Raw genomic sequence first — 20,715 nt, forward strand, 5'->3', positions numbered from 1 at the left:
TGCTGCTCGTGCTCCCAGATATGTATTTATAACAATGTTTCCACCATTAGGTCCTGGATACCTGATGAAGACCTAAGGGTGGAAACGTTATAAATAAATATCAGCTGGGAGCATGAGCAGCAGTGTGGCATTTTCCTTTCTGTTTTCCCATGGTCTGTAGTTAGTCCACCAATAAACCATGGTCTGTAGTTAGTCCACCAATAAGCCATGGTCTGTAGTTAGTCCACCAATAAGCCATGGTCTGTAGTTAGTCCACCAATAACCCATGGTCTGTAGTTAGTCCACCAATAACCCATGGTCTGTAGTTAGTCCACCAATAACCCACGGTCTCCTCTACATTAACACATGGACTCTTCCTCATTAACCCATAGTCTGCAGTTAGTCCACCATTAACCCATGGTCTCTTCTCCATTAATCCATGGTGTCTAATGGTCTGTAGTCCATTAACACTATTCTCCTGCTGCTCAAGACGTGTTGTAGTTAGCTGTATCCTTCCCAAAGTTGTAATAGTTGTCCATGTCGTCCATGTTGGCCGTGGTGAGCTTGGTGAGGTTCTGGGAGCCTCCATTATCCATGTTGTTGTTTGCCCCTGAGGTCCCAAAGTCAAAGTTGTCCTCCTCATAGTGGCCCTGGCCCTCCATCCCGGGAAGAGCATCTGGGAACACACAGAGAAACAGGGCTGTTAGGGAGAGTACAGTGGTTGAACCAACCCAGAACACAGTGGTAGAACCAACCCCAACCCAGAACACAGTGGTTGAACCCACCCCAGAACACAGTGGTTGAACCCGACCCAGAACACAGTGGTAGAACCAACCCAGAACAGTGGTTGGACCAACCCCAACCCAGAACACAGTGGTTGAACCAACCCCAACCCAGAACACAGTGGTAGAACCAACCCCAACCCAGAACACAGTGGTAGAACCAACCCCAACCCAGAACACAGTGGTTGAACCAACCCCAACCCAGAACACAGTGGTTGAACCAACCCCAAAACACAGTGGTTGAACCAACCCCAACACACAGTGGTAGAACCAACCCCAACCCAGAACAGTTGTAGAACAAACCCTAACCACAACCCAGAACACAGTGATCAAACCAACCCCAAACCATAACAGTGGTAGAACAAACCCCAACCCAGAACACAGTGGTAGAACCAACCCTAACCCCAACCCAGAACAGTGGTTGAACAAACCCAGAACACAGTGGTAGAACCAACCCTAACCCAAACCCAGAGGTTGAACAAACATAGAACACAGTGGTAGGACCAACCCCAACCCAGTGGTAGAACCAACCCCAACCCCAATCCAGAACCCAGTGGTTGAACAAACCCAGAACACAGTGGTAGGACCAACCCTAACCCCAACCCAGAAGTTGAACAAACCCAGAACCCAGTGGTTGAACAAACCCAGAACCCAGTGGTTGAACAAACCCAGAACCCAGTGGTTGAATCAACCCAGAACCCAGTGGTTGAACCAACCCTAACTCAGAACACAGTGGTAGAACAAACCCCAAACCAGAACACAGTGCAAGAACAAACCCTAACCCCAACCCAGAACACAGTGGTAGAACCAACAGGATCACAAACAAAGTTTTAACAAACAGGATATACAACCACCAAGTCAGGCTGCTCATTGACTGTTACTAACACTAAGCCTACAATAAGAAGGCTACAGGAATGGTAGTTAGGTGGCTGAATAAATAAGTGATGGATCGTGAGATGAGAGGAAGGAGAGTAAAGCCCTACCTTGTCCATCAGGGGAGATGTTCATGCTGGGTTAGGGTTAGGGTAAAGGGTTAGGGATAAAGCCCTACCTTGTCCATCAGGGGAGATGTTCATGCTGGATTAGGGTAAAGGGTTAGGGATAAAGCCCTACCTTGTCCATCAGGGGAGATTTTCATGCTGGGTTAGGGTTATGGTAAACGGGTAAAGCCCTACCTTGTCCGTCAGGGGAGATGTCCATGCTGGGTTAGGGTTATGGTAAACGGGTAAAGCCCTACCTTGTCCATCAGGGGAGATGTCCATGCTGGGTTAGGGTAAAGGGTTAGGGATAAAGCCCTACCTTGTCTGTCAGGGGAGGGGTTAGGCGTAAAGGGTTAGGGGTAAAGCGTTAGGGGTAAAGGGTAAAGCGTTAGGGGTAAAGCGTAAAGTGTTAGGGGTAAAGCGTTAGGGGTAAAGGGTAAAGCGTTAGGGGTAAAGCGTTAGGGGTAAAGGGTTAGGGGTAAAGGGTAAAGCGTTAGGGGTAAAGGGTTAGGGGTAAAGCGTTAGGGGTAAAGGGTAAAGGGTTAGGGGTAAAGGGTAAAGCGTTAGGGGTAAAGCGTTAGGGGTAAAGCGTTAGGGGTAAAGCGTTAGGGGTAAAGCGTTAGGGGTAAAGCGTTAGGGGGTTGGTCTCAGGGTAAAGGGTTTGGGTTAAGGTAAATGGTTAGGGTAAAGGGTTAGGTGTCAAGCCCTACCTTGTCCGTCAGGTGAGATGTCCATGCCGTGTTTGACCTTCATGTGTCGGCTGAGGTTCCCCTTCAGGTTAAACTTGGAGGAGCAGTAAGGACACTTGAAGGGTTTGGAGCCGGCGTGGAGGTGCATGTGACCCAACAGATTGTACATTCTGTTGAACGACTTCCCGCACACCTGGAAAAATCAAAGCACGAGTAACATTATATGTTCATAATCGTTATCGTTTGGCTTGACAACATCAGGACATGGCTATTAACTGTAGTCCCTGCTACAAGTCCCTATTTGAGTGAGTAACCAACCCCCAAGACCTAACTGTAGTCCCTGCTACCAGTCCCTATTAACCAACCCCCAAGACCTAACTGTAGTCCCTGCTACCAGTCCCTATTAACCAACCCCCAAGACCTAACCGTAGTCCCTGGCTGCTACCAGTCCCTATTAACCAACCCCCAAGACCTAACCGTAGTCCCTGGCTGCTACCAGTCCCTATTAACCAACCCAAGACCTAACCGTAGTCCCCGGCTGCTACCAGTCCGTATTAACCAACCCCCAAGACCTAACTGTAGTCCCCGGCTGCTACCAGTCCCTATTAACCAACCCCCAAGACCTAACTGTAGTCCCTGCTACCAGTCCCTATTAACCAACCCAAGACCTAACTGTAGTCCCTGCTACCAGTCCCTATTAACCAACCCCCAAGACCTAACCGTAGTCCCTGCTACCAGTCCCTATTAACCAACCCCCAAGACCTAACCGTAGTCCCTGGCTGCTACCAGTCCCTATTAACCAACCCAAGACCTAACTGTAGGCCCTGGCTGCTACCAGTCCCTATTAACCAACCCCCAAGACCTAACTGTAGTCCCTGGCTGCTACCAGTCCCTATTAACCAACCCCCAAGACCTAACTGTAGGCCCTGGCTGCTACCAGTCCCTATTAACCAACCCCCAAGACCTAACTGTAGTCCCCGGCTGCTACCAGTCCCTATTAACCAACCCCCAAGACCTAACTGTAGTCCCCGGCTGCTACCAGTCCCTATTAACCAACCCCCAAGACCTAACTGTAGTCCCCGGCTGCTACCAGTCCCTATTAACCAACCCCCAAGACCTAACCGTAGTCCCCGGCTGCTACCAGTCCCTATTAACCAACCCCCAAGACCTAACTGTAGGCCCTGGCTGCTACCAGTCCCTATTAACCAACCCCCAAGACCTAACTGTAGGCCCTGGCTGCTACCAGTCACTATTAACCAACCCCCAAGACCTAACTGTAGTCCCTGCTACAAGTCCCTATTTGAGGCAGCAACCAACCTGCAACACGAAAGTTGGTTATTTCAGAATTCAAAGAAGTGTCCGAAACCCTCCCCTGTAGACAAACACCAATGTTATGTCCACTGGATGGAATCAGAAATTGAGGATCCTTTAATGCAGATGTTTGTAAAGGTAATCCGTACATCCTTTCCTCACCTTGCATTTGAAGGGTTTGACAGGCAGGCCAAAAACTCCAGGTAATATATCATATAAATATATAATCTCACCAGGTCATATATAAAACGTACATATAGAATCTCACCAGGTCATATATAAAACGTACATATAGAATCTCACCAGGTATTATATCATATAAATATAAACTCACCAGACAATAAAAATACAATAATGTGTGTGTCATTAGTTTTAGCAGACTGTGTTTGTCTATTGTTGTGACTGATTTTATGACCAATTTATGCAGAATTCCAGGTAATTCAAAGGGTTCATATACTTGTTCTTGTCATATATACACCATATAAACTCACCAGGTCATATATACACCATATAAACTCACCAGGTCATCATACGGATCCAAGATGGCGTAGCAGTAAGACGTCTTGTCGTGTCCCTTGTGTATATAGTTTTTTTTCTTTTTTTTCCCCGCATATCTTTTAAAACATTTTGCTAAACCTCAACTTCTAAATGCTCTCCTGCAACCCGCCTCACCCAATGTAGCTATTTTTCCTAAAGTATTTATATTTACTTCGGATCCGGAACCCCTCAAATGAAGCTAGCCAGCTAACTACCAGCTATCAGTCAGCAAAACATTGCTAGCGGTCTTCAGCTAACCGGTCATCAGCTAACCTTTAGCTCGGAAAGCTTTCGCCAGTTCGAACAACGCGACTAACCAGAGCATAACGGACCTATTTTTTTTAAATAATTTTTTATCCCCGGATTCCCACCGGATTCCCACCGCAAACGGAAAATTTTCAGCTGGATCTTCACAACTAGCTATCTAGCTAACCGCAACCCCGGATGATTACTCCTGGCTAGCGTTTCCACCCACTTAGCTTGAAGCTAGCCCGGCCAGAGCTCCTGTGCTACCACCGTAGCATACTCCTGGGCTACAATATCCGGACCCACGACCGGTCTATCGATGTCACCGCATGAAGAGGAATAAACAGACTCACCCCATCGCGACGTCCCCCAAAGGCTAACTCTCTAGCCCTTGCTATCTCCTTGCTTGCTAATTGGGCCTGCTAACTGCTAGCTTGTTTAGCCCCGGCCCGCTAACTGCAACCTTGTTTAGCCCCGGCCTACTAACTGTTAGCTTGTTAGCACAGGCCTGCTAACCGTCTGAATCGCCGCGTCCCAAACACTCACTGGACCCATATTTACTTTTACTTCAATCTCTTTTCGATTTTTAATTTGTTTATACCTTCCGGTAACCTGCCTCACCCAATGTGATACGGAATCGCTATTATTTTTAAAACACACTCAAGAACCTCCAGAAGCTAACCAGCTAACTAGCTACAAGCTATTTAGTCATTGTTAGTTTTTTAAAACCTGGATAACACTCGCCAGTCCAGCTTCCCTGCCCCATCCACCGCTGCCCCCTGGACACTGATCACTTGGCTACATAGCTGATGCATGCTGGACTGTCCATTAATCACGGTACTCCATTCTGCTTGTTTATGTTTTATCTGTCGGCCCCAGCCGCACTCAGGCTCTGTGTGTAGTTAATCCGACCCTCCCTCTGCCTAGTCAACGCCATTTTACCTGCTGTTGTTGTGCTAGCTGATTAGCTGTTGTTGTCTCACCTACTGTTTTAGCTAGCTCTCCCAATTCAACACCTGTGATTACTGTATGCCTCGCTGTATGTCTCTCTCAAATGTCAATATGCCTTGTATATGTTGTTCAGGTTAGTTATCATTGTTTTAGTTTACAATGGAGCCCCTAGTTCCACTCTTCATACCCCTGATACCTCCTTTGTCCCACCTCCCACACATGCGGTGACCTCACTCATTACAACCAGCATGTCCAGAGATACAACCTCTCTCATCATCACCCAGTGCCTGGGCTTACCTCCGCTGTACCCGCACCCCACCATACCCCTGTCTGCGCATTATGCCCTGAATATATTCTACCATGCCCAGAAACCTGCTCCTCTTATTCTCTGTCCCCAACGCTCTAGGCGACCAGTTTTGATAGCCTTTAGCTACTAATTTTGAAAATTACTCTCTCCAGAAATAAGTCTCTCACTGTTGCCGCCTGCTACCGATCCCCCTCAGCTCCCAGCTGTGCCCTGGACACCATTTGTGAATTGATCGCCCCCCATCTAGCTTCAGAGTTTGTTCTGTTAGGTGACCTAAACTGGGATATGCTTAACACCCCGGCAGTCCTACAATCTAAGCTAGATGCCCTCAATCTCACACAAATCATCAAGGAACCCACCAGGTACAACCCTAACTCTGTAAACAAGGGCACCCTCATAGACGTCATCCTGACCAACTGGCCCTCCAAATACACCTCCCCTGTCTTCAACCAGGATCTCAGCGATCACTGCCTCATTGCCTGTATCCGCTACGGAGCCGCAGTCAAACGACCACCCCTCATCACTGTCAAAAGCTCCCTAAAACACTTCTGTGAGCAGGCCTTTCTAATCGACCTGGCCCGGGTATCCTGGAAGGACATTGACCTCATCCCGTCAGTTGAGGATGCCTGGTCATTCTTTAAAAGTAACTTCCTCATCATTTTAGATAAGCATGCTCCGTTCAAAAAATGCAAAACTAAGAACAGATATAGCCCTTGGTTCACTCCAGACCTGACTGCCCTCGACCAGCACAAAAACATCCTGTGGCGGACTGCAATAGCATCAAATAGTCCCCGCGATATGCAACTGTTCAGGGAAGTCAGGAAAGCTAAGGCCAGCTTCTTCAGGCAGAAGTTTGCATCTTGTAGCTCCAACTCCAAAAAGTTCTGGGACACTGTGAAGTCCATGGAGAACAAGAGCACCTCCTCCCAGCTGCCCACTGCACTGAGGCTAGGTAACACGGTCACCACCGATAAATCCATGATTATCGAAAACTTCAATAAGCATTTCTCAACGGCTGGCCATGCCTTCCGCCTGGCTACTCCAACCTCGACCAACAGCTCCGCCCCCCCCCCCGCAGCTACTCGCCCAAGCCTCTCCAGGCTCTCCTTTACCCAAATCCAGACAGCAGATGTTCTGAAAGAGCTGCAAAACCTGGACCCGTACAAATCAGCTGGGCTTGACAATCTGAACCCTCTATTTCTGAAACTATCCGCCGCCATTGTCGCAACCCCTATTACCAGCCTGTTTAACCTCTCTTTCATATCGTCTGAGATCCAAGGATTGGAAAGCTGCCGTAGTTATCCCCCTCTTCAAAGGGGGAGACACCCTGGACCCAAACTGTTACAGACCTATATCCATCCTGCCTATCTAAGGTCTTCGAAAGCCAAGTCAACAAACAGGTCACTGACCATCTCGAATCCCACCGTACCTTCTCCGCTGTGCAATCTGGTTTCCGAGCCGGTCACGGGTGCACCTCAGCCACACTCAAGGTACTAAACGATATCATAACCGCCATCGATAAAAGACAGTACTGTGCAGCCGTCTTCATCGACCTTGCCAAGGCTTTCGACTCTGTCAATCACCATATTCTTATCAGCAGACTCAGTAGCCTCGGTTTTTCGGATGACTGCCTTGCCTGGTTCACCAATTACTTTGCAGACAGAGTTCAGTGTGTCAAATCGGAGGGCATGCTGTCCGGTCCTCTGGCAGTCTCTATGGGGGTGCCACAGGGTTCAAGTCTCGGGCCGACTCTTTTCTCTGTATATATCAATGATGTTGCTCTTGCTGCGGGCGATTCCGTGATCCACCTCTACGCAGACGACACCATTCTATATACTTCCGGCCCGTCCTTGGACACTGTGTTATCTAACCTCCAAACGAGCTTCAATGCCATAAAACACTCCTTCCGTGGTCTCCAACTGCTCTTAAACGCTAGTAAAACCAAATGCATGCTTTTCAACCGTTCGCTGCCTGCACCCGCACGCCTGACCAGCATCACCACCCTGGATGGTTCCGACCTTGAATATGTGGACATCTATAAGTACCTAGGTGTCTGGCTAGACTGTAAACTCTCCTTCCTGACTCATATCAAACATCTCCAATCGAAAATCAAATCAAGAGTCGGCTTTCTATTCCGCAACAAAGCTTCCTTCACTCACGCCGCCAAACTTACCCTAGTAAAACTGACTATCCTACCGATCCTCGACTTCGGCGATGTCATCTACAAAATTGCTTCCAACACTCCTCAGCAAACTGGATGCAGTTTATCACAGTGCCATCTGTTTTGTCACTAAAGCACCTTATACCACCCACCACTGCGACTTGTATGCTCTAGTCGGCTGGCCCTCGCTACATATTCGTCGCCAGACCCACTGGCTCCAGGTCATCTACAAGTCCATGCTAGGTAAAGCTCCGCCTTATCTCAGTTCACTGGTCACGATGGCAACACCCATCCGTAGCACGCGCTCCAGCAGGTGTATCTCACTGATCATCCCTAAAGCCAACACCTCATTTGGCCGCCTTTCGTTCCAGTTCTCTGCTGCCTGTGACTGGAACGAATTGCAAAAATCACTGAAGTTGGAGACTTTTATCTCCCTCACCAACTTCAAACACCTGCTATCTGAGCAGCTAACCGATCGCTGCAGCTGTACATAGTCTATTGGTAAATAGCCCACCCATTTTCACCTACCTCATCCCCATACTGTTTTTATTTATTTACTTTTCTGCTCTTTTGCACACCAATATCTCTACCTGTACATGACCATCTGATCATTTATCACTCCAGTGTTAATCTGCAAAATTGTAATTATTCGTCTACCTCATGCCTTTTGCACACAATGTATATAGACTCCCCTTTTTTTCTACTGTGTAATTGACTTGTTAATTGTTTACTCCATGTGTAACTCTGTGTTGTCTGTTCACACTGCTATGCTTTATCTTGGCCAGGTCGCAGTTGTAAATGAGAACTTGTTCTCAACTAGCCTACCTGGTTAAATTAAGGTGAAATAAAATAAAAAATAAATAAATATATACACCATATAAACTCACCAGGTCATATATACACCATATAAACTCACCAGGTCATATATACACCATATAAACTCACCAGGTCATATATACACCATATAAACTCACCAGGTCATATATACACACCATATAAACTCACCAGGTCATATATACACACCATATAAACTCACCAGGTCATATATACACACCATATAAACTCACCAGGTCATATATACACACCATATAAACTCACCAGGTCATATATACACACCATATAAACTCACCAGGTCATATATACACACCATATAAACTCACCAGGTCATATATACACACCATATAAACTCACCAGGTCATATATACACCCCATATAAACTCACCAGGTCATATATACACCCCATATAAACTCACCAGGTCATATATACACCCCATATAAACTCACCAGGTCATATATACACCATATAAACTCACCAGGTCATATATACACCATATAAAAACTCACCAGGTCATATATACACCATATAAACTCACCAGGTCATATATACACCATATAAACTCACCAGGTCATATATACACCATATAAACTCACCAGGTCATATATAATATATAATCTCACCAGGTCATATATAAACTCACCAGGTCATATATACCATATAAACTCACCAGGTCATATATATATATATCAAATATTTACAAAAATGTGAGGGGTGTACTCACTTCTATGATATACTGTGTGTATATATGTATATATATATACATATACACACAGTATATCATAGAAGTGAGTACACCCCTCACATTTCTGTAAATATTTGAGTATACCTTTTCATGTGACAACACTGAAGAATTGACAATTTGCTACAATGTAAAGTAAATAGTGTACAGCTTGTATAACAGTGTAAAGTAAATAGTGTACAGCTTGTATAACAGTGTAAAGTAAATAGTGTACAGCTTGTATAACAGTGTAAAGTAAATAGTGTACAGCTTGTATAACAGTGTAAAGTAAATAGTGTACAGCTTGTATAACAGTGTAAAGTAAATAGTGTACAGCTTGTATAACAGTGTAAAGTAAATAGTGTACAGCTTGTATAACAGTGTAAAGTAAATAGTGTACAGCTTGTATAACAGTGTAAAGTAAATAGTGTACAGCTTGTATAACAGTGTAAAGTAAATAGTGTACAGCTTGTATAACAGTGTAAAGTAAATAGTGTACAGCTTGTATAACAGTGTAAAGTAAATAGTGTACAGCTTGTATAACAGTGTAAAGTAAATAGTGTACAGCTTGTATAACAGTGTAAAGTAAATAGTGTACAGCTTGTATAACAATGTAAAGTAAATAGTGTACAGCTTGTATAACAGTGTAAAGTAAATAGTGTACAGCTTGTATAACAGTGTAAAGTAAATAGTGTACAGCTTGTATAACAGTGTAAAGTAAATAGTGTACAGCTTGTATAACAGTGTAAAGTAAATAGTGTACAGCTTGTATAACAGTGTAAAGTAAATAGTGTACAGCTTGTATAACAGTGTAAAGTAAATAGTGTACAGCTTGTATAACAGTGTAAAGTAAATAGTGTACAGCTTGTATAACAGTGTAAAGTAAATAGTGTACAGCTTGTATAACAATGTAAAGTAAATAGTGTACAGCTTGTATAACAGTGTAAATTCACTGTCCCCTCAATTAGAAAAAAGTTTTTAAAAAGTTATACAAGCTGTACACACACTGTAGCAAAGTGTAATTTCTTCAGTGTTGTCACATGAAAAGGTATATTCAAATATTTACAAAAATGTGAGGGGTGTACTCACTTCTGTGATATACTGTTTATATATATATATAAACTCACCAGGTCATATATAATGTAATACAGTGCCTTCGGAATTTTGTTATGTTACAGCTTTATTCTAAAATGAATTAAAATTGTTTTCCCCCCTTGATCAAATAACCTCAATACCCCATAATAACAAAGCAAAAACAGGTTTTTAGAAATGTTTGTTCATTTAAATACACATATATATATATATATATATATATAAAAAATATAATAATTACATAAGTATTCAGACCCTTTACTCAGTACTTTGTTGAAACACCTTTGCAGAGATTACAGCCTCGAGTCTTCTTGGTTATGAAGCTATAAGCTTGGCACAATTATATTTGGGGTGTTTCTCCCATTCTCTGCAGATTCTCTCAAGCTGTCAGTTGATGGGGAGCGTTTCTGCACAGCTATTTTCAGGTCTCTCCAGAAATGTTCGATTGGGTTCAAGTCCGGGCTCTGGCTGGGCCAGAGCCCACAGCATGATGCTGCCACCACCACCATGCTTCACCATAGGGATGGTACCAGGTTTCCTACAGACGTGACTCTTGGCATTCAGGCCATCATCTGCACATCTATCACTCCAGTGTTAATGCTAAATTGTAATTATTTCACCTCTGTGGCCTATTGCATTGCTTTATCTTGGCCAGGTCACAGTTGTAAATGAGAACTTGTTCTCAACTGGCCTACCTGGTTAAATAAAGGTGAAATTAAAATAAAATAATCTTAGTTTCATCAAACCAGAGAATCTTGTTTCTCATGGTCTGAGAGTCTTTGCCTTTTGACAAACTCCAAGCGTGCTGTCAGGTGTCTTTGACTGAGGAGTGGCTTCCGTCTGGCCACTACCATAAAGGCCTGATTGGTGGAGTGCTGCATAGATGGTTGTCCTTCTGGAAGGTTCTCCCAACTCCACAGAGGATCTCTAGACCTCTGTCAGAGTGACCATCGGGTTCTTGGTCACCTCCCTAACCAAGGGCCTTCTCCCTTGATGGCTCAGTTTGGCTGGGCGGCCAGCTCTAGGAAGAGATGGTGGTTCCAAATTCTTCCATTTAAGAATAATTGAGGCCACTGTGTTCTTGGGGACCTTCAATGCTGCAGACAACTTTTGGCACCCTTCCCCAGATCTGTGCCTCTCGGAGCTCTACGGACAATTCCTTTGACCTCATGGCTTGGTTTTTGCTCTTATATAGACAGGTGTGTGATTTTCCAAATCATGTCAGATCAATTGAATTTACCACAGGTGGACTCCAATCAAGTTGTAGAAACGTCAAGGATGATCGATGGAAACAGGATGCACTGGAGCTCAATTTGGAGTCTCATAGCAAAGGGTCTGAATATTTATGTCAATAAGGTATTTCTGTTTTTAATTTGTAATAAAATGGGTTTCCATGGCCGAGCAGCCGCACACAAGCCTAAGATCACCATGTGCAATGCCAAGCGTCGGCTGGAGTCGTGTAAAGCTCGCTGCCATTGGACTCTGGAGCAGTGGAAATGGCAGTCAGACGGACAAATTTGGGTTTGGCAGATGCCAGTAGAATGCTACGTGCCTGAATAAATAGTGCCAACTGTTAAGTTTAGTGGAGGAGGAATGTTTGGGGCTGTTCATGGTTCGGGCTAGGCCCCTTAGTTCCAGTGAAGGGAGATCTTAACGCTACGACATTCTAGACGATACGGTTCTTCCAACTGTGTTGCAACAGTTTGGGGAAAGCCCTTTCCTGTTTCAGCATGACAATGCCCCTGTGCACAAAGTGAGGTCTATACAGAAATGGTTTGTCGAGGTCGGTATGACTGGCCTGCACACAACTTGACTGGCCTGCACACAGCCCTGACCTCAACCCCACCGAACACCCATGGAATGAATTGGAACGCCAACTGCGAGCCAGACCTAATTGTCCAATATTAGTGCCCGACCTCACTAATGCTCTTGTGGCTGAATGGAAGCAAGTACCTGCAGCAATGTTCCATCTAGTGGAAAGCCTTCCCAGAAGAGTGGAGGCTGTTATAGCAGCAAAGGGGGGACCAACTCCATATTAATGTCCATAATTTTGGAATGAGATGTTTGACGAGAAGATGTCCACATACTTTTAGTAATGTAGTGTAAAGCCAACATGAAACGTGATACCAGGCCTGTCTGAAAAAGTGAATCCATTCTCCTCTAGCTAATAAAAACCTGTCTCCCTATCTTCTGAATCAAGCTGGTACTCAGTACAGTAGCCTATGCTTCGGAGGGGGGAGGGGCAGGTAGCCTAAACACAGACAGGTAAAGATTTTCACCTGGCAGGCAGTCAGAATACGTTTGAGTGACAGCGTGGGGGCTTTGTACAGGCGTTTTGTTGTAGGACCAGAAACAAATGCCTGGAACATAAAATAAGGTTATTAACCAGTTCCCATGCTTTTAAAATAACAGTTATGTTATGGATCACGTTCCTTCCAGGTTCCCTTGCTGTTATTTTCCGGTTGTGTTCCCTGAACTTGTTCCAACCCTGGATATAAACTCACCTTGCATTTGAAGGGTTTGACGGGCAGGTGGACGATCATGTGCGTTTTGAGCGTCTGTTTCTGGATGAAGCTCTTGAAGCAGATGTGACACTGGAAGGGTCTGACGCTGTTGTGGATCAACATGTGTCTCTTCAGGTTGGCTGACAAGGTGAACTCACGGGAACACACCTCACACTTATGACCCTTCATTCCCTGACCAATAAGAACACAGGAGGACAGTTAGATGAGGACCATTGCAGCCGAATGAATGAACATGAAGTTAGTTCAAATTCTGTAAAGAAGCTGAAGGAAAAGCATGACTATACTGGGATCAGACCTAGCTTGGTCAAATACTTCTAAAGGCTGGGTGGTACTTAACTTGGTTGGTCTGTTATACTGGGATCAGACCTAGCTTGGTCAAATACTTCTAAAGGCTGGGTGGTACTTAACTTGGTTGGTCTGTTATACTGGGATCAGACCTAGCTTGGTCAAATACTTCTAAAGGCTGGGTGGTACTTAACTTGGTTGGTCTGTTATACTGGGATCAGACCTAGCTTGGTCAAATACTTCTAAAGGCTGGGTGGTACTTAACTTGGTTGGTCTGTTATACTGGGATCAGACCTAGCTTGGTCAAATACTTCTAAAGGTACTTAACTTGGTTGGCCTGTTTGGGATTATTCCATTCCATTGCACACTAAATCAAGCACTAGTACTGATATGATTCATATGCATCCGAGCCAGGCCATGAAAGATCATGTATTCTTTGTTCTAGATAGCAGACAGACAGACACAGGCAGCCCAGCGGTTAAGAGCTTTGGCCCAGTAACCGAAAGGTCGCTAGTTCGAATCCCCGAGTTGGCAAGGTTGAAAAGTCTGCCGTTCTGCCCTTGGGCAAGGCAGTTACCCCAAACAACTTCTCCTCTGGCTTCTCCTCGGACGTAGATGTCAATTAAGGCAGCCCCCCGCACCTCTCTGATTCAACCCACCGTGTCTGACCGTCTGGCTCAACCCACCGTGTCTGACCGTCTGGCTCAACCCACCGTGTCTCACTGTCCGTCTCCACCCCCCGTCTGTCTGTCTGTCTCCACCCCCCGTCTGTCCGTCTGTCTCCACCCCCCGTCTGTCCAACTTCAACCCACCTCGTATGTCTGTGCGTCCGTCTCCCCCCCCCCCCCCGTCTGTGCGTCCGTCTCCCCCCCGTCTGTGCGTCCGTCTCCCCCCCGTCTGTGTGTCCGTCTCCCCCCCCGCGTCAGTCCGCCCGTCTCCATCTCTCAGGTTGGTCATCTAATCTATACCAACACCACTGACTACACTTCTCAGGTTGGTCATCTAATCTATACCAACACCACTGACTACATCTCTCAGGTTGGCCATCTAATCAGAACCAAGGACTATATACAGTTCCTGGAAATAACTACTTTTAATAAAGACTAACTAAACTGAACCACTGAGAGCATAGTCAGTCTACCATGGCCTTTGAAACCTTCTGGGTTATGGTTAGAGCTAGGGGTTCCAGTGGTCTCAGATGGTCAGTACCTTGTGATTGAGGGATGCTGGAGGAGGGCTAGGGTTAAAGGTCAGGGGTTAGAGTTAGGGTTAAGGTATATTGTGGGTGAGAAATGCTGGCGGAGGGCTAGGGTTAAAGGTCAGGGGTTAGAGTTATGGTTCAGGTATATTGTGGGTGAGGGATGCTGGCAGAAGGCTAGGGTTGAAGGTCAGGGGTTATAGTTAGGGTTTAGGTATATTGTGGGTGAGGGATGCTGGCGGAGGGCTAGGGTTAAAGGTCAGGATTAGCTACATGGCCAAAGGTATGTGGACACCTGCTCGTCCAACATCTCATTCCAAATCATGGGCATTAATATGGACTTGGCCCCCCCTTTGCTGCTTTAACAGTCTCCACTCTTCTGGGAAGGCTTTCCACTAGATGTTGGAACATTGCTGCAGGGACTTTCTTCCATTCAGCCACAAGAGCATTAGTGAGGTCGGGACACAGTCGGCGTTCTAATTAATCCCAAAGGTGTTCAATGGGATTGAGGTCAGGGCTGTGTGCAGGCCAGTCAAGTTCTTCCATACCGATCTCGGCAAACCATTTCTGTATGGACCTCACTTTGTGCATGGGGACATTGTCATGCTGAAACAGGAAAGGGCCTTCCCCCAAACTGTTGCTGCAAAGTTGGAAGCACAGAATAGCCTAGAATGCATGCTGTAGCGTTAAGATCTCCCTTCACTGGAACTAAGGGGCTTAGCCCAGACCATGAAAAACAGCCCCAGGTCATTATTCCTCATCCACCAAACATTACAGTTGGCACTATTCATTTGGGCAGGTAGAGTTACCTGGCATCCACCAAACCCAGATTTGACTGACTGCCAGATGGTGAAGCGTGATTCATCACTCCAGAGAACGCGTTTCTACTGTTCCAGGATGCAATGGCGGCGAGCCTTACACCACTCCAGCCGGCGCTTGGCATTGCGCATGGTGATCTTAGGCTTGTGTGTGGCTGCTCGGCCATGGAAACCCATTTCATGAGGCTTCAGACGAACAGTTCTTGTGCCAACATGTTTTGGTTGGTGAATATATTTATAAAAGGCACCTTAGAGAGATTATCACAGCCATCAAAGCCCACACAAATCACAGCTCTTATTTGAAATGTCTTTAAAAATCCACCATGGGGAAAAATGAATGGCAGTTTGGGACTCTGTATCGAGTGTTGCAACCGAGAACAGACCTTCGCGCTTCAGCACTCGGCGGTCCCGTTCTGTGAGATTGTGTGCCCTACCACTTCGCGGCTGAGCCGTTGTTGCTCCTAGACATTTCCACTTCACAATAACAGCACTTACAGTTGACCGGGGCAGCTCTACAAGGGCAGAAATGTCATGAACTGACATGTTGGAAAGGTGGGATCCTATGACGGTGCCACGTTGAAAGTCACTGAGCTCTTAGGTAAGGAAATTCCATTTCAAATGTGTGTCTATGGAGATTGCATGGCTGTGCGCTCAATTATATACACCTGTCAGCAACTGGTGTGGCTGAAATAGCTGATTCCAATCATTTGAAAGGGTGTACACATACGTTTGGCCATGGTTAGGGGTCAGGGGTCAGAGTTAGGTACCGTGTGTGTGAGGGCGTGCTGGCGGAGGGTTATGGTTAGGGGTCAGAGTTTGGTACCTTGTGTGTGAGGGCGTGTTGGTGGAGGGTTATGGTTAGGGGTCAGAGTTAGGTACCTTGTGTGTGAGGGCGTGCTGGAGGAGGATTATGGGTAGGGGTTAGGGGTCAGAGTTAGGTACCTTGTGTGTGAGGGCGTGCTGGCTGAGGGTTATGGGTTGGGGTCAGAGTTAGGTACCTTGTGTGTGAGGGCGTGCTAGCGGAGGGTTATGGTCAGGGGTCAGAGTTAGGTACCTTGTGTGTGAGGGCGTGCTGGCGGAGGGTTATGGGTAGGGGTCAGAGTTAGGTACCTTGTGTGTGAGGGCGTGTTGGCGTAGGGTTATGGTTAGGGGTCAGAGTTAGGTACCTTGTGTGTGAGGGCGTGCTGGCGGAGGATTATGGGTAGGGGTCAGAGTTAGGCACCCTGTGTGTGAGGGCGTGCTGGCTGAGGGTTATGGGTAGGGGTCAGAGTTAGGTACCTTGTGTGTGAGGGCATGCTGGCGGAGTGTTATGGGTAGGGGTCAGAGTTAGGTACCTTGTGTGTGAGGGCGTGCTAGCGGAGGGTTAAGTTTAGGTACCTTGTGTGTGAGGGCGTGCTAGCGGAGGGTTAAGGTTAGGGGTCAGAGTTAGGGACATTCTGTGTGAGGGCGTGCTGGCTGAGGGTTATGGGTGGGGGTCAGGGGTCAGAGTTAGGTACCTTGTGTGTGAGGGCATGTTGGCGGAGGGTTATGGTTAGGGGTCAGAGCTAGGTACCTTGTGTGTGAGGGCGTGCTGGCTGAGGGTTATGATTAGGGGTCAGAGTTAGGTACCTTGTGTGTGAGGGCGTGCTGGCTGAGGGTTATGGTTAGGGGTCAGAGTTAGGTACCTTGTGTGTGAGGGCGTGCTGGTGGAGGGTTATGGTTAGGGGTCAGAGTTAGGTACCTTGTGTGTGAGAGCGTGCTGGCTGAGGGTTATGGTTAGGGGTCAGAGTTAGGTACCTTGTGTGTGAGGGCGTGCTGGCTGAGGGTTATGATTAGGGGTCAGAGTTAGGTACCTTGTGTGTGAGGGTGTGCTGGCTGAGGGTTATGGTTAGGGTTCAGAGTTAGGTACCTTGTGTGTGAGAGCGTGCTGGCGGAGGGTTATGGGTAGGGGTCAGAGTTAGGTACCTTGTGTGTGAGGGCGTGTTGGCGTAGGGTTATGGGTAGGGGTCAGGGGTCAGAGTTAGGTACCTTGTGTGTGAGGGCGTGCTGGCGGAGGGTTATGGGTAGGGGTCAGAGTTAGGTACCTTGTGTGTGAGGGCGTGCTGGCGGAGGGTTATGGTTAGGGGTCAGAGTTAGGTACCTTGTGTGTGAGGGCGTGCTGGCTGAGGGTTATGGGTAGGGGTCAGGGGTCAGAGATAGGTACCTTGTGTGTGAGGGCGTGCTGGCGGAGGTGGTGTAGCTGGACAAACTCCAGCCCACAGTGGGAACAGGAGTATGGCCGAGGACTCTGGTGTTTCAGTAGATGGTTCTGCAGCTGGCTGCGGTAGGTGAAGGACTTGTTGCACTCTGTACACTGGTAACTAGTTGGTCCCTGGTGGCTGGTCTGGTGGCGCTTCAGATGGGCGTAGGTGGGGAACTCCATGCCACACTGGGAACACACGTGGCAGCGCCCGCGCTCGTGTTTGGTCTCGTGGGCGCGGAGCTCGCTGGGGTAGGCGAAGCCACGGCGACAGAAGCGGCAGCTGTAAGGTTTGACGTCGGTGTGCTGCAGCATGTGTCTCTTCAGGTGGGAGGTCTGGGTGAAGCCCTTCTTACACACGGTGCATTTATGAGGCCTAGTTCCCTGGTGGGTGAGCAGGTGGGTCTGCAGGTGGCTGGGTTGTTTAAACAGCTTCCCACAGTGGGGGCAGGCGTGGGGCTTGATGCCCTGGTGACCCAGGATGTGAGTTACCAGGTTGTACTTGGAAGTGTAAGACTTTTCACACATACGGCACTTCCATCTCTTCAGCCCCTCCCCCATGTCCACGCAGTACGACTCATCTATCTGGATGTTGATGTCTAGACGGTCAACCCTCCGGCCGTGGTGACGATGGGTCCCTCCTCTTCCTGCTCCTGCTCCTCCTCTTCCCCTACCCCCTGCTCCAGCTGGTTGCCCCACATCATACCCTGGCTGTTCTCATGGTAGATCTCCCCCCCCTCGTACCCCCCACCTCGCTGGACTGGAAGTAGCTGCTGATAGTCTCCTCCTGTCCTCCTTTCATCAGGCTGTTTCCCTGCTCTCCCTCTTCCTCCTCCTCCCTTGCTCTCTCCTGATGCCCCCTCTGCCCCTGCAGGCCTCGATGCCCCGGCTCCCCTTTATGGCTGTGCCCTGCCTGGGAGTGTGTGTGAGGGTGTGTGTTAGCCTGCTGGCTGGACATGTCTCTGTCACACTCGGCACAGCCTTTTTGGGCGGCGGCACGGAGAGAGGCGGGGTCAACCTGGACCAATCCCCCTCTAGTAGTAGCCAGGTTGTTCAGCATGTGAACACAGGACGTCAGGCCAGTGATAACCCCTTCTCCTTTCACTTGGGATGACCCGTCCACAGGCACTCCAGCATGGCGCTCGGGCCCTACCATCTTCCCCTCGGGGGATGGTCCGTGCCACCTCCTCTGGCTACAGCTGGGCTGCATGTGTCCGTCTTCAGGCAGGTTTTCTCCCAGGTAATCTCCGTTAGCTCCTATCAGCTGATCAGCGTATTCGTAATCCACCCCCTCTACAGGCAGGGCAGGGGACTCTTTAGGTTCTCCTGTGTAGAAGCCATTAGGAGCGATGGTAGCAACCAAACACCTCATTCTGAGAGATGAGCCCCAGAACAGCAGCCTGGGCTAGAGACAGAACCACCACAGGATCAGTCTGAGTGCCAGAATCAACCTGTCTGGCCATCTCCCTGGGCTCACATCTAACCAGGCGCCTGCTGGCTTCCTCCTGAGACACAAACAGGGAGACAAGGTTAGTAATGCAGTCAACACATCTTTACTATCTATGATGTTGATCAGAGATAGCAGCAGAGTCAGTGAGGAGAGAATTCATCAATAATATCACCCATCAGCCCCTGGTCAAGCATCATTAATAATATCACCCATTGCCCCTGGTCAACCATCATTGATAATATCACCCATCAGCCCCTGGTCAACCATCATCGATAATATCACCCATCAGCCCCTGATCAACCATCATCAATAATATCACCCATCAGCCCCTGATCAACCATCATCAATAATATCACCCATCAGCCCTGATCAACCATCATCAATATCACCCATCAGCCCCTGATCAACCATCATCAATAATATCACCCATCAGCCCCTGGTCAACCATTATCAATAATATCAACCATCATCAATAATATCACCCATCAGCCCCTGGTCACCCATCATCAAATCAAATCAAATCTATTTATATAGCCCTTCGTACATCAGCTGATATCTCAAAGTGCTGTACAGAAACCCAGCCTAAAACCCCAAACAGCAAGCAATGCAGGTGTAGAAGCACCCATCAGCCCCTGATCAACCATCATCAATAATATCACCCATCAGCCCCTGATAACCATCATCAAATATATCAACCCATCAGCCCCTGGTCAACCATCATCATAATATCACCCATCATCAATAATATCGCCCATCAGCCCCTGGTCAACCATCATCAATAATATCACCCATCAGCCCCTGGTCAACCATCATCAATAATATCACCCATCAGCCCGTGGTCAACCATCATCAATAATATCACCCATCAGCCCCTTGGTCCACCATCATCAATAATATCACCTATCAGCCCCTGGTCAACCATAATCAATAATACCAATAACAGCAACTCGAGTGAGGTAGCCTATCGGTTAAGAGCATTGGGCCAGCAACTGAAAGGTTGTTGGTTCGAATCCCAGAGGCAACTAGGTGAAGAATCTGTCGACGTGCCCTTGAGCAATGCACTTCACTCTAATTGCTCCTGTAATTAATTGTGATAAGAGCGTCTGCTAAATGACTAAACTGTAAAATGACAGAGAGGCGGATTAGGAATCTTGATAGAGAGTTAACTATCTAACGTGGTCAACTGAGTTGAACTCGGGATAACAGGTGACATGAGAGGCTCACCTTTTAGTCAGCCAATTTCTATGGCAAAGAAACCTTCAGAACTACCCTGCTCCGGGGCACACTGTCTCAGGGCTGTCATTTATGCTGAATGAAGTGTTGGAGCTGTGTGTTGAGGACCAACCAAATCAAATCCCCATTCACAATCCTTTACTTTAGATAATCTAGATTCTATACCGATCCATAATATAATTGAACATGTAGCTAACTGAATGAATCCACACAGCTGCAAAACAACACAGTAAGAAGACTACAGCTACACTTCATTCTGGTAACATACTGTTGTTCTACATGATAATTGATATGGTGACAGATCTGGTCTGAGAACAGTTAGAGCGAGAGCGGAGCAAGAGCGAGAGAGAGAGAGAGAGGAGAGAGACAGAGAACAGACACAGAGAGAGAGAGAGAC

The 20,715-nt window shown here is 47.2% G+C and overlaps 1 protein-coding gene across 1 annotated transcript; it reads right to left on the bottom strand.

Moving 5' to 3' along the window:
- Positions 1-145: 145 nt before the first annotated feature.
- LOC116362574 (zinc finger protein 710-like) lies at positions 146-19,136 on the bottom strand. Its single transcript, XM_031816646.1, has 4 exons — positions 17,600-19,136; positions 13,096-13,287; positions 2,452-2,623; positions 146-655 (listed from the first exon to the last, which is right to left on the bottom strand). The coding sequence occupies exons 1-4, from the start codon at positions 18,194-18,196 to the stop codon at positions 465-467; spliced, it is 1,152 nt and encodes a 383-aa protein (XP_031672506.1). The 5' UTR covers positions 18,197-19,136; the 3' UTR covers positions 146-464.
- Between the last annotated feature and the right edge of the window lie 1,579 nt (positions 19,137-20,715).

The sequence above is a fragment of the Oncorhynchus kisutch genome, unplaced genomic scaffold (assembly GCF_002021735.2).
Source record: "Oncorhynchus kisutch isolate 150728-3 unplaced genomic scaffold, Okis_V2 scaffold846, whole genome shotgun sequence".
Taxonomy (NCBI): domain Eukaryota; kingdom Metazoa; phylum Chordata; class Actinopteri; order Salmoniformes; family Salmonidae; genus Oncorhynchus; species Oncorhynchus kisutch.

What these genes read in the sequence shown, in the direction of transcription:
- LOC116362574 (XM_031816646.1), bottom strand. Translation starts at nt 18,196, where the DNA reads ATGGGGGAGGGGCTGAAGAGATGGAAGTGCCGTATGTGTGAAAAGTCT. An exon ending in AGCACGCCCTCACACACAAG is followed by an intron (nt 13,288 to 17,599) that starts GTACCTATCTCT and finishes CTTATTGGTCAG; the next exon opens with GGAATGAAGGGTCATAAGTG. An exon ending in TCAAACCCTTCAAATGCAAG is followed by an intron (nt 2,624 to 13,095) that starts GTGAGTTTATAT and finishes TGATTTTTCCAG; the next exon opens with GTGTGCGGGAAGTCGTTCAA.